Raw genomic sequence first — 14,504 nt, forward strand, 5'->3', positions numbered from 1 at the left:
TCATAAACCCAGATGCCAATTGAAATGTCAATCTCGCAAATAAGCCATTTATAACAGTTTGTAGTCTTAACATCTGGCACATAATAACATCACGACTGCCAGAAAATAGCCTAACATACATTTTTTGAAGTTTAATAAGGGCAAATCATATTTTCTATTGCTACATATTCAAATTCCTTTATTAGTCGCAATAATTATTATTTTGATGGAAAACCACATTTTGATTCTTAGGTTGTTAGAAGTTAAGTTGAGATTCCTTCTTAGTTCACTTAATAACATTATGAAAAAAAGGTTTATTAGCTAAATCTGGCAACTCCCCTCTTGCTGCAAAAAAACAACATTTTGCGCTAGTTTTCAGGCCTTGTGGGCAGGGTTTGTGTAGTCATTGGGCTAGACATTTTAGTTTGACCTGGTAACCGTGGCTGGCAGAGTGTTTAGTTCATTACCAAGTGCAGCTCGCTGTCACGACTTCCGCCAAAGTCGGTCCCTCTCCTTGTTCGGGCGGCGTTCGGCGGTCGACGTCACCGGCCTTCTAGCCATCGCCAATCCACTTTTCATTTTCCATTTGTTTTGTCTTTGTTTTACACAGCTGGTTTCAATCCCCCAATTACTTGTTCATTATTTAATTAACCCTCTGTTCCCCCATGTTTGTTTGTGAGTAATATTTTATTGTATTACGGTCCGTATTTGTGGCCTCGTATTTATTTATTTCATTACTCATATCTGCTGTCCTGCGCCTGACTCATCTCACCAGAGGCATCACCCTCTAATTCAGTACTGATTGATGGAATTATTTATGCATGTAATTATTTATGAGTGTAATTAATTATGTTGCTATATGTTTAAATTCACTTTTCATATCTTTGTTTGTTTCGGTTGTGACCTTTCATATACAGGTAACTGCCAAAATAAAGGAAACACCGGCTAAAGCATCTTAATAGAGCATTGGGCCACCACGAGCGAGAACAACTTCCATGAACCTTGGCATATGTGATTGACATACTGTATATTATTATCACAATCAATTAAATACATTAATTTCAGTATTTTTGTCTGTGACTTTTTACCTTTTCACTCCTGCCCTGTGTTGTCTTTGACTTGACCTCCATCTTGCCCTTGTATACATCCTCTCCCTCTCAGGTAAATATTTTAAATGTTCATTTCCTTCTTCCTTTCTTTTAACATTTTTTCCCCTTTCTTTTTTCAAATATTTTTGATATATCACAGGGGCAGTTTTTATCCTCTCTGTCTTTTTTGTGTACTTTTCAGCATGTTGGCACTTAATGGATGTCCATGTTCTTCAATAACTACAAATAATCCAAAACAGAAATTATTAAATCAAATCAAATTTTATTGGTCACGTACATGTAATCAGCAGATGTTATTGCGGGTGTAGCGAAATGCTTGAGCTTCTAGCTCCAACAGTGCAGTAAAATGTAACAATTAATATCTAACAAATTACACAACATATACCCAATACACACAAATCTAAGCAGGAATTCATTATGACTATATACATATGGACGAGCGATGTCAGAGTGGAAAGGACTAAGATACAGTAGAATAGTATAGAATATAGTATGTACATAATAGAGGAGTAATGCAAGATATGTAAACATTAAGTGAATGAGATACAGTAGAATAGTATAGAATACAGTATATACATATGATATGAGTAATGCCAGATATGTACACATTATCAAAGTTACTAGTGCGCCATTTATTAAAGTGGACAGTGATTTCTAGTCCATGCCTATAGGCAGCAGCCTTTAATGTGCTAGTGATTGCTGTTTAACAGTCTGATGGCCTTGAGATTGAAAAACAGATTATATCTCTCGGTCCCAGCTTTGATGCACCTGTACTGACCTCACCATCTGGATGACAGCGGGGTGAACAGGCTGTGGCTCGGGTGGTTGATGTCCTTGATAAACTTTTTGGTCTTCCTGTGACGTCGGGTGCTGTAGGTGTCCTGGAGAGCAGGTAGTTTGCCGCCGGTAATGAGAGCCTTGCGATGGCAGGCGGTGCAGTTGCCATACCAGGCGGCGATAGAAGCTTGTGAGTGTTTTAGGTGACAAGCCACATTTCTTCAGCCTCCTGAGGTTGAAGAGGCTCTGTTGCACCTTCTTAACCACACTGTCTGTGTGGGTGGTCCTTTTCAGCTTGTCAGTGATGTGTATGCCAAGGATCATAAGCTTCCCACCTTCTCCACTGCGGTCTCGTCGATGTAGATAGGGTGGTGCACCCTCTGCTGTTTCCTGAAGTCCACAATCCTCTCCTTTGTTTTTTTATGTTGAGTGAGAGGTTGTTTTCCAGGCACCACACTCCCAGAGCCCTCGCCTCCTATCGTCATCGTTGGTAATCAAGCCTACTACTGTTGTGTCGTATGCAAACTTGATGAATGAGTTGGAGGCTTGCTTGGCCACGCAGTCATAGGTGAACAAGGAGTACAGGAGGGGGCTGAGCACGCACCCTTGTGGGGCCCCAGTGTTGACGATCAGAGGAGCGGAGGTGATGTGTCCTACCTTCACCACCTGGGGGCGGCCTGTCAGGGAGTCCAGGACCCAGTTGCACAGGGCAGAGTTCAGACCCAGGTCCTCAAGCTTAATGATGAGCTTCGAGGGTACTATGGTATTGAATGCTGAGCTGTAGTCAATAAACAGCATTCCTACACAGGTATTTCTCTTGTCCAGATGGGATAGGGCAGTGTGCAGAGTGATGGCGATTTCATCATCTGTGGATCTATTGGGGGCGGTAAGCAAATTGAAGTGGGTCTAGGGTGGCAAGTAAGGTAGAGGTGATATGATCCTTGAATAGTCTCTCAAAGCACTTCATGATGACAGAAGTGAGTGCTACAGGGCGACAGTCATTTAGTTCAGTTACCTTTGATTTCTTGAGTACAGGAACAATGGTGGCCATCCTGAAGCATGTGGGGATAGCAGACTGGGATAGGTAGAACACACCAGCCAGCTGGTCTGCGCATGCTCTGAGTACGCGGCTAGGGATACTGTCTGGGCCGGCAGACTTGTGAGGGGTAACACGTTTTAAATGTTTTACTCATGTCGGCCACGGAAAAGGAGAGCCCACAGTCCTTGGTAGCGGGCTGCGTTGGTGGCACGGTGTTATCCTCAAAGCATGTGAAGAATGTGCTTAGCCTGTCCGGAAGCAAGAGGTCGGTCTCGGCAACGTGGCTGGTTTGCCTTTTGTAGTCCGTGATTGTCTGTAGTCCCTGCTACATATTGTACGTCTCGTGTCTGAGCCGTTGAATTGCAACTCCACTTTATCGATATACTGACATTTAGCCTGATCGATTTTCTTACAGAGTGAATAACTACACTGTTTATATTCTGCCACATTACCAGTCACCTTGCCATAGTTAAATGTGGTGGTTCGCACTTTCAGTTTTGCGCGAATGCTACCATCTATCCACGGTTTCAGGTTAGGGTAGGTTTTAATAGTCACAGTAGGTACTAAGTCTCCTATACACTTCCTTATACACTCAGTCACCGTATCCGTGTATGCGTGTAGATTATTTTCGCAAGCTACCCGGAACATATCCCAGTCCACGTGATCAAAACAATCCTGAAGCATGGATTCCGATTGGTCAGACCAGCATTGAATAGTTCGAAGCATGGGTACTTCCTGTTTGAGTTTCTGTCTATAGAACGGGAGGAGCAAGATGGAGTCGTGGTCAGATTTGCCTGAAATTTGGGTGTGTGAGGGTCTTGTAAGCATTCCCGGAAGTTTGAATAGCAATGGTTGAGAGTCTTAGCAGCGCGAGTAGTACAGTCGATATGTTGATATCTATGTTTTTAATGTAGATCATCACATCAGATGTTTTTTTCAATCAATGAAAAGAAAAACAGTGTCAATAGACTTACTTTGGACTTTAATGAATCCCCATGGCTGGCATATCCTTTGGACAGATGTACACCCCCCCCCCCCCCCCCCCAAAAAATATTTTTGAATCCCAAAACCAAACTTTATACGTTTAAAATATTATATGTTCGGTATTGGTACTTCTTAGAAATACATGAAGATTTACTAACTTGTTCACAAATGTTCTTAAAATGTTGGCACACAGACTACTCACTATGTGGCCATGATGGAGAGGGTTGCAATCCCATTTCCTGATTTTAATTGTAGGGGTGAATGTTAAGGCACATTCATTCTACAGTCTTTTAATGTGTGTTTTGGTAGTGACATCAAAATTTGGACTGCATTTTTCAGAGGGAGATGAATGAATACTAATTAGATCAGTATCTTTTAAAATATAATATAAGAACCACTAGGATGGAGACCTGCATAGACACAGGTGCAAATACACCCAATAACAGACAAAATGCCATGCAAAGCAGACTCACTCTTTGTCCAGTAGCTGCTTCACAGTGAGGTAGGCCCACAGCCTCTGGATGTGGCTATCAGGCCTGGCTTCAATGGGCTCGTCCGTTGATATTGTCTCAGAGTACATCACCCTATTGCTTTTCTGAAATAATCAAGGCATCCTCACATTACAATACTAAACATTGACTTGATTGTATATTTTGATATTTTGCTGAACTCTCTCCAAAGTAATCATATGGAGTGATAATTTTTATATATATATTTTTTATTGCCTTCAAAATCAAAAGAAAATACAAAACAAGGGACAGAACAGTATGGAGTGATTTGACCTATGAAGGTAGCAGAGTAGAGGTGACCTCACCGATATGGCTATGACCTCTGCAGTGAATGTCTCTATGTTGTTGTCGGTGATCTGGCCAGACACCACGATCTCGGAGCCGTTGTAGTACTGGCTGAAGTTGGTCTGGGTCAGGTTAGCCCCACCCACATACACCATCTGCACGTCCGTCAATAGGGGTGTGGCCACCTCTTCATAAAAACCCTGTTAATTATACATTACAGGTAACCTAGAGGTTAAGAGTGTTGGGCCAATAACCGAAAAGTTGATGGTTCAGAACCGACTATATGAAAAATGTGTTGATGTGCCCTTGAGCAAGGCACTTAACCCTAATTGGTTCTGTAAGTCACTCTGGATAAGTGTCTGCTAAATGACTAAAATGTACAGAGGCCAGTAGTCATGCCCCTTGCTCCTCCTGGTTTCCTCTCTCATAATCTACATTTAGGAAATCAGGACCCAACAGTAAAGCCTCCTTAGATGAGATATGATCTTATTGCGCTTTAAAGGTTAGTTCAGGCCTTTTATATTCCAGCTAATTAAGCTTACTTGGGACCATTTTTGATCATTGGTGTTTTATTATTTAAATCATTCAAATCCATTGTAGTGCAGAGACTGTTGTGTGAATGCACTGCTTCACAGTGGTTGTTCCCTTACCTGCAGCTGCAAAGCAGCATCAGAATCCTCATATATTCTGCGTCCCACACCGCTGTTCTCCAGTGCCATCTTTTCCAGGAACTCAAAGTTGACATCCATTCCAAAACCAAGACAGTAGAGTGGGAATTTCTTACCAATGGCTTCCTTTACATTCTTGTGGATCTTTTTCAGGTTGGTCTCACCTGAGGAAAGTGAGATTGGCTTTTATTGTGTTTTTGGTGTGGTGTGGTGTGATGTGATGTGGTGTGTGTGTGTGTACCTGTGGTTGGGTCTCCATCAGTGAGTAGTATAAGGAGGGAGGCTGAGCCCTCTCGTGGGTTTCGGTTTAGCATGGCTGTGCCCTCCAACACAGCAGCATTGATGTCGGTGGCTAAGAAGAGAAGAGAGATGACCACACATCTATGTATTAGCTCCTATTGTCACTAACTAGGCTATTGTTCATAGCTCCCATTATTTTACCCTTTTGTGTACTTATTTTATTTGTTTATTTGTATTTATTTTTTATTATTTTTTATTATTTATTACAAAAACACAAGGAAGGGGTGACATTAAAGAATTAGAACATGAAGGACAAACACTACAGCATCAAGACACTATCAAACATGTATCAGTCTTTCTGCAACAGAGCCATCCTTATGTGTGAGGGTGCGTGTGCATGATAGTGATATAAAATATATGTCATAGTTTCCTTTTTCATGATTGCCAGCAGCATATCACCCTGCATACCACTGCTGGCTTGCTTCTGAAGCTAAGCAGGGTTGGTACTGGTCAGTTCCTGGATGGGAGATCAGATGCTGCTGGAAGTGGTGTTGGAGGGCCAGTAGGAGGCACTCTTTCCTCTGGTCTATATCACACCCCATGGCAGTGATTGGGGACACTAACTTGTGTAGGGTGCAGTCTTTCAGATGGGATGTTAAACTGGTGTACAGACTCTCAAAGGGGATTTAAAGATCCCATAGCACTTATTGTAAGAGTAGGGCTGTTAACCCTGGTGTCCTGGCTAAATTCCCATTCTGGCCCTCAAACCATCTGGGTCACCTAATAATCCCCAGTTTACAATTGGCTCATTCATCCCCCTCCTCTACCCTGAAACTATTACCCAGGTCGTGGCTGCAAATGAGAATGTGTTATCAGTCAACTTACCTGGTAAAATAATAAATGAAATAAAAATAATAAATGAAATAAAAATAAAAAATGATCACAATCTTGTGCAACATGAACCCTCAAGTTCCCCAACAGCTGTCACTCAACCATTCAAGCCCCCTCAGAAGAAAACAACAATTAATTCCATTCCCCACCCCCATGAACCCCCCAATGCATCAACAACCAAGAGAATGAAAAAAACAGAAGAAAACAAGAAATACAATTAAAACAAAGGACAACTGAAATCAGAACAGCAATGCCTACTTTATATGTTTGTGTGCATGTCTGGCACTATTGCATGTAATGTATGTGTGTTTATTTGAATGAGAGTGTGTGTATATGCATGTGCACAAACACCTGCTCAGCCTCATGGAATCTGGCATTAGTTGTAAAAACACTGCCACTTAGTGTCATTCAAATATGTTTTAATTATGTTTTAATTTTTTTCCCCTTTATCTTTTGACCATCATTCTCTCTCACACACAGCAGCTCCACTCCCACTTGTCTCCAATCCACATACCAACACTCAGCTTCCCTCAGCCCATCCCATTTATCTCTGCTGGCCACCCACTTCTTGTGTCTACGCAACACATATCTTTCAACTATGCTATGATGTTTAAGGCACAATTTCAATCTATCTAATCGAATAGAATCTACAGATTTTTGTGCACTTTTGATTTGTTTACACAGCCACCCCAAGAACCCAAATCTAATTTTCTTTCTATATCCAATGTTTTTTTCTGACTGTCCATTACTTGTCACACTACCTTTAAAAATCTTTGGGTTGTTGTCATGGTAATGGCAGGTCATGTGCAAAACAGAAAACACTTCAGTTGAACCAAATCTGATCTAAACCAAATCTACATATGGAGATGGTATAAATCAGAAGTTAAATGATGGGATACCATGTGGTTATCGCTGTTTACACATTAGGAAATATGAATTGGGCTGCCTGTGTAAACGCAGACTAAGTCTTACAAAATGATGATACACTGTAATTGTACTGTTGGTTTTGGAAACTTTTGAAAATAGGGAAGAGGATTAAGTAAGTAAATATTAAATTGTACCTCCTCTGTCTTGAATGTGTCGTGCAAAGCTCTTGGCAGCCTCCAGGTTTTCCTGGTTGGCCGGCAGCAGCTCCTTCTTCCAGGTAGACACAGTGTAGTCAAAGGTGATCAGGCCAAAGTGGTCGTCCTCCACCAGGTCTACCAGGATCTTCAACAAGGCCTGACGGGTCTGACAGTGCATCCAATCAAAATTAACCAATCAACCAATCAAAATGAATTGTTACATGCATTAAATAGAAAAATGTGTACAATGCTCAATCGTTAAGCCTTTAGCGTCATTACAGCAGGCAACACATTCAAACACACAAACAAACCTGCTTCATTTTCCTGCCATGCATGGAGCCACTCCGATCGATGATGAACACTACATTCTTTGGTATGCGTGGTAGGTCACTGGGAGCAAAGTGATGGACAAAATACCCTTTTGACTCCTGAATAGAGAATCAGAGATAGTGATTAAATGACAGGGTAGAAATAAAGAAATGAATGACACGATTAGAGTGAGATAAGTGTACCTTGAGCTCTCCCATGGATGTGTTCCTGTGGACGTCATAAACAATGACCAGGTCTCCATTCAGGCCCTGTTCTCCACAGCTGTCACACTGACTCTGCTGCTCCTTGCTTGGGTAGAAATGTACCCAGGCCTGCGGAGATGGTGGTAGTTTAGGCTTCCGCTTTTTTTTTTTAAATCCAGCCTAATTTAGCTTGCCTCAGCATGAGATCATACATTTTAGAATTAACATGCACAGATATGTGACAATGACATGGGTGCGAAGAATAGGGTTTGAAATTATGCCACCAAATTGTACGATGTTTTGAATTGAATACATTTGAAGGTGTCAATCCCCTTGGTTCATCTCCATGTGATATATGTTATGTATTGACTGGACATGTGCAGACCAGAGCATGCGCAGACCAGCTGGCTGGTGTGTTTACAGACATACTGTATTCAATCTCTCCCTGTCCCAGTCTGATGTCCCCACATGCTTCAAGGTGGCCACCATTTTTCCTTTACCCAAGAATGCAAAGGTAACTGAACTATTGCCCCGTAGCACTCACTTCTGTCATCATGAAGTGCATTGAGAGACTAGTGAAGGATCACATCACCTCTACCTTACCTGCCACCCTAGACCCACTTCAGTTTGCTTACCGCCACAATAGATCCACAGACGATACATGATAGGCAACATACTGCACACTGCCCTATCCCATATAGATAAGAGGAATACCTATGTAAGAATGCTTTTCACTGATTATAGCTCAGTATTCAACACCATAGTACCCTCCAAGCTCACCATTAAGATTGAGGCCCTGGGTCTGAATCCCGCCCTGGGTCCTAGACTTCCTGACGTGTAGGAAACAACACCTCCACTTCGCTGATCCTCAACACTGTGGCCCCACAAGGGTGTGTGCTCAACCCCCTCATCCATGACGGCGTGGCCAAGCACGCCTCCAACTCAATCATCAAGTTTGCAGACGACACAACAGTACTGGGCTTGATTACCAACAACGAGACGGCCTACAGGTAGGAGGTGAGGGCTCTGGGTGTGTGGTGCCTGGAAAATAACCTCTCACTCAACGTCAAAAAAACAAAGGGGATGATCGTGGACTTCAGGAAACAGCAGAGGTAGCACCCCCTATCCACATTGACAGGACAGTAGTGGAGAATGTGTGGAAAGTTCCTCGGTGTACACATCACTGACAAACTGAAATGGTCCACCCACACAGACATTGTGGTGAAGAAGGCGCAATAGCGCCTCTTCAACCTGAGGAGGCTGAAGAAATGTGGCTTGTCACTTAAAACACTCACAAACTTCTACAGATGCACAACTGAGAGCATCCTGTTGGGTTGTATCATTGCCTAGTACGGCAAATGCACCGCCTGCAACCCAAGGCTCTCCAGACGGTGGTGTGTTCTGCACAACACATCACCGGGGGCAAACTACCTGCCCTCCAGGACACCTACAGCACCCGATGCCACAGGAAGGCCAAAAAGATCATCAAGGACATCAACCATCCGAGCCACTACCTGTTCACCCCACTATCAGTATAGGTGCATCAATGCTGGGACCGAGGGACTGAAAACAACTTCTATTTCAAAGCTGTTAATTTTCCATCACGAGCACAGAGAGGCTGCTGCCTATTTACACAGACTTGAAATCACTGGCTACTTTAAAAAATGTAACACTAGTCTCTTTTATAATGCACTACAATAATGTTTACATATCTTGCATTACTCATCTCATATGTACTGTATATACTGTATTCTATGCTATTTCACTGTATCTAAGTCTATCCCTCTCTGACATTGCTCGTCCATATATTTATATATTCTTAATTCCATTCCTTTACTTAGATTTGTGTGTATTGGGTATATGTTGCAAAATTGTTAGATGTTACTTGTCAGATATTACTGCACTGTCGGAGCGAGAAACACAAGCATTTCGCTACACCCACAATAACATCTGCTAAACACCTGTATGTGACCGATAAAACTTGATTTGATTTCACATGTTCTTTTGGTTAGCTCTACATTACTCTGTTGTGGACTACCTCACTAGAAGCGTGTGTTTTGGTGATGGCATTAGCCAGCTCTTTGGTGCTCAGCCCTCCTTTAATCTCCAGGAAGTTAATGCCTGGTCGCTCATTGATGTACACGTCAATCTGGCCATAAGGAAGAGAAGGAAAACATCACATCAACCCTTATGAGCACTTTCCACCTGATTTCACTAGGATGAGTATTACTGTGCGGTGCATTCGGAAAGTATTCAGGCACCTTGACTTTTTCCACATTTTGTTACATTGCAGCCTTATTTTAAAATTGATGATATATATATTTTTATCCATAGACACACATTACCCCATAATGACAAATATCCAAAAATGGAAATATCACATTTACATAAGTATTCAGACCCTTTACTCAGTCCTTTGTTGAAGCACCTTTCGCAGGTATTACAGCCTCGAATCTTGTTGGGTATGGGGCTTGGCAGACCTGTATTTGGGGAGTTTCTCCCATTCTTCTCTGTAGATCCTTTCAAGCTGTGTCAGGTTGGATGGGGAGCACTGCTGAACAGCTGTTTTCAGGTCTCTCCAGAGATGTTAGATCGGGTTCTAGTCCGGGCTCTGGCTGGGCCACTGGCAAGGACAGGTGAAAAAAAAACTTGTTCTGAAATCACTCCTGCGTTGTCTTGGCTGTGTGCTTAGGGTCGTTGTCCTGTTGGAATGTGAACCTAAGGTCTTGAGCGCTCTGGAGCAGGTTTTCATCAAGGATCTCTGTACTTTGCACCATTCATCTTTCCATTGATCCTGACTAGTCTCCCAGTCCCTGATGCTGAAAAACATCCCCACAGCATGATGCTGCCACCACTATGCTTCCCCATAAAGATAGTGTCAGGTTTCCTCCAGATGTGATGCTTGGCATTAAGCCAAATAGTGTAATCTTGGTTTCAGACCAGAAAATCTTGTTTCTCATGGTCTGAGTCCTTTAGGTGCCTTTTGGCAAACTCCAAGTGGGCTGTCATGTGCCTTTTACTGTGGAGTGGCTTCCAACTGGCAACTCTACCACAATGGCCTGATTGGTGGAGTGCTGCAGAGATACTTCTCCTTCTGGAATGTTCTCCCATCTCCACAGAGGAATTCCATCAGCGTGACCATCGGGTTTTTGGTCACCTCCCTGACCAAGGCCCTTCTTCCCAATTGCTCAGTTTGGCGGGGAGGCCAGCTCTAGGAAGAGTCTTAGTGGTTCCAAACCTCTTCCATTTAAGAATGATTGAGGCCATTGTGTTCGTGGGGACCTTCAATGCTCAAGACATTTTTTGGTACCCTTCCCCAGATCTGTGCCTCGACACAATCCTGTCTCTGAGCTCTACGGACAATTCCTTCGACCTCATGGCTTGGTTTTGCTCTGACTTGTACTGTCAACTGTGGGAACTTATATAGACAGGTGTGTGCCTTTCCAAATCATGTCCAATCAATTGAATTTACCACAGGTGGACCCAATCAAGTTGTAAAAACATCTCAAGGATGATCAATGTAAATAGAATGTACCTGAGCTCAATTTTGAGTGTCATAGCAAAGGGTCTGAATACTTATGTGAATAGGGTATTTCTGCAAAAATTTCTAAAAAACATTTTTTTAACTTTGTCATTATGGGGCATTGTGTGTAGATTGATGAGTGAAAAAATGATTTAATACATTTTAGAATATGGCCGTAATGTATCAAAATGTGGAACAAGAGAAATGGTCTGAAATACTTCCAGAATGCACTGTATTCACATGAGTACATGCCTTGATAATGCCAATGCTCTCACCTTGAAGTCAGCGACAGGCTGCATGGGTCGAGCGTGGATCAGCAGTTCGTACTTGCCCAGTCGGCGTTTCAGCAGCTCCTCATAGGTCAGTTCAAAGGTCACCTTACTGAGCGCGGCCACAGTCACAGACGTCTTAAACTCCTCAAGGGTCCTCCCCACAGAACTGAGGAGACATATAGAGACAGTCTAGCACGCACCAACACACACCTACTGTAGACACTAGACAGAGACGAACAGAGGGGTCCCCCTCGGTAGCAGAGAGAAAAATGTGTAGTTTTAAAGTTAATTTCCTGCAATTCTACACATTTTTAGGTTGGGGAGAGAATATTTTATTATATTTAGGCAAATTTGCTGGCTAACGCATTGATCCTGCTTTGTAGTATACCAAGATATAGTGGGAAAAAGATAGATGGGAAAACTCGGATTGCCTGTCACAGTGAAAAAGTAGCACTCCCTATACTTGCAAATGCATTTCTTCTCAAAAGGTGGGTAAACTGTGTTTACTTGCATTTACCCTCCACTATACCACTGACCCCTATTGGTAATTGAGTGACTGTCAGTGACTTACATAATAGGAAAACTGTTGATGCACTACCAAATTTTGAAATTGAACCTTGTGTCGTCTAATACTCTAACGCCTAACAGTAAGTTGATACCATGACTGAGTTCCACAAACAAGTGGCCACTTATGTCCCTTATTGGCTAGGGCCGGACCTGCAGACACCCACACACACACCTGACTATGCCAGCGCTTTGGCCACGAGACACTGCCTGAGTGTATTGCTGTTGAGCCTCCTCCTTCTGTTTCACAACCCCATCATACGTCTCCCCCTCAATGGTCCTGAGGAAGAGAGAGTTTATATGCAAACATTTGTGTAAGCTATATGAGAGACAGTAGAGATATCTGCTCAGGCTCAATAGGGATACATTTATGTAGACCCACATTTTGAATTTACTGATGAAGGCCATCTTGGGAATTTTGACATGGAATTCTATTTCCTGTGACTGGTTCATCCGATTGGCCACACGACTGGTGATAATAGTGGTCGCATAGCGACTGGTCACTGTGGAGTTGACGTGAAAGCTGTAGATGTCCCAGTCCCTGTTCTATGAAGGATCAGGAAACACCATGTTTACTGTCAGACAACATTTGAATACAGATGTAGACTTTTTTTTCACACAGTGTTAGCAGTGCAATTTCTCACATTAAATGCTTAAATACTACATTTAAATTCCAATTTAGCATTTAAGCATTGCATTTATCAATACCCATTCCAAATTACATTTAATGACTGGGATGCAAAAATGATTAATGTAATTTAGCGTTTAAGAGTTGCATTTTAAAATTAGCAATGATAACCCTCCATAATACTGTGGCATGCTGTGGCATGACTTGCCCAGAAAACAAGACTGCCTCTGTACACACACACACTCAAGTCTCACACACACGCGCGAGCACCCACACACACATAAGCAATCGCACCATTTACGAATAAATAATAACCAGTAGAACTGAAGATTAGTATATCTGAAATCTGATTGGGCTCGGACTGATTACACCTACATGTTTGTTTGACTGCATTCTAGACTCATGCACTCTCGAAAGAGAAAAAGGTGTTGACCCATCGGTCTTTCACCCCAGACATGATATGATAACATGTTGCTGTTTGTCTACCTAGGAGACATGGTACACTCTATCTGTTTTGGGCTGATAGGACGGTCTATGGAAACAGCAACCAGGACAACCATAGACTTGTCTAAGTCTATCACAGGATAGCTCAATCTAACCCCTAAAACTTGAGGGGATCTTGAGCTCTCCAACCTTGTGCTCTCTGCACATCCAAAACTGTAGTCAAAAGACACATCTGAACTGATGTAACCCCACAAAAACACACAGTCAATCACATGCACGCTAATCAACACAACATAACACAATATAATCCCTGACAGAGTGCCCTCCCCCTTGTGACCCTGTGTCCTGTGCGTGACCCTACTGTACCTTATTGGCCATTGCTGTGGTAACGCAGGCCAGCACCAGTCCAAGAAGGCCGACTCGTACTGTGACTCCCTCCATCATGACCTCAGCAGAAATGAAACCCCACAAAACACACACAGCCTTTTAAAGAGGAGCACAGTATGCTATTGGCCAGCAACCAGAGAGCAGGGGCGTCCTTTCAGCTAACCTAGGGTACGGCAAAGTGATTAAGGGAAGTTAGAGGTAGTTTTGTGAGCCAATGCTAAGTAGCGTTAGTAAAATGACTGTAAGTCCATGGGTATCTTCATTGCGCTAAAGCTAAATAGCAATGGCTTGCGAAACTAACTCTAACTTTCTTCACACTGGACATAGAGAAATAAACATGGTATCCACAAGTTCATCTGACTCTGGGGAAGTAGATAAAGGGCCTCATTGCCAAAATCCCAAAGTACAGGCCATTCGGAAAGTATTCAGATCGCTTCCCCTTTTCCACATTTTGTTACATTACAGCCATATTCTAAAATGTACTCAATTAATTGTTTTTCTCATCAATCTACACACAACACTCCCTAATGACAAATGAAAACATATGTTTATTTTTGCTAATTTATAAAATAAAATAACAAAAATAACTTATGTACATAAGTATTCAGACCCTTTGCTATTGGACTCGA

At 42.5% G+C, this 14,504-nt stretch overlaps 1 protein-coding gene and 1 long non-coding RNA gene across 3 annotated transcripts in view; both read right to left on the minus strand.

The window, feature by feature from the left end:
* Positions 1–13,999, minus strand: part of LOC135541513 (inter-alpha-trypsin inhibitor heavy chain H4-like) — a 31,175-nt gene extending 17,176 nt beyond the window's left edge. For both annotated transcript variants that reach the window (XM_064967830.1, XM_064967829.1), the window contains exons 1-12: positions 13,855–13,999; positions 12,799–12,962; positions 12,592–12,696; positions 11,856–12,018; positions 10,096–10,206; positions 8,058–8,186; positions 7,857–7,973; positions 7,543–7,711; positions 5,592–5,702; positions 5,333–5,514; positions 4,703–4,882; positions 4,362–4,483 (exon numbers count right to left, since the gene is read on the minus strand). In XM_064967830.1, the coding sequence (XP_064823902.1) occupies positions 4,362–4,483; positions 4,703–4,882; positions 5,333–5,514; positions 5,592–5,702; positions 7,543–7,711; positions 7,857–7,973; positions 8,058–8,186; positions 10,096–10,206; positions 11,856–12,018; positions 12,592–12,696; positions 12,799–12,962; positions 13,855–13,932 (1,631 nt within the window). In that variant the 5' untranslated portion in view covers positions 13,933–13,999. The remainder of the gene's footprint in view (positions 1–4,361; positions 4,484–4,702; positions 4,883–5,332; positions 5,515–5,591; positions 5,703–7,542; positions 7,712–7,856; positions 7,974–8,057; positions 8,187–10,095; positions 10,207–11,855; positions 12,019–12,591; positions 12,697–12,798; positions 12,963–13,854) is intronic.
* LOC135541514 (uncharacterized) lies at positions 1,331–3,908 on the minus strand. The gene is made up of 2 exons (XR_010455974.1): positions 3,879–3,908; positions 1,331–3,655 (listed from the first exon to the last, which is right to left on the minus strand). It is a non-coding gene; the product is annotated as an uncharacterized LOC135541514 (long non-coding RNA).
* Positions 14,000–14,504: the final 505 nt, after the last annotated feature.

Source organism: Oncorhynchus masou, chromosome 6 (genome assembly GCF_036934945.1).
Source record: "Oncorhynchus masou masou isolate Uvic2021 chromosome 6, UVic_Omas_1.1, whole genome shotgun sequence".
Lineage (NCBI taxonomy): Eukaryota > Metazoa > Chordata > Actinopteri > Salmoniformes > Salmonidae > Oncorhynchus > Oncorhynchus masou.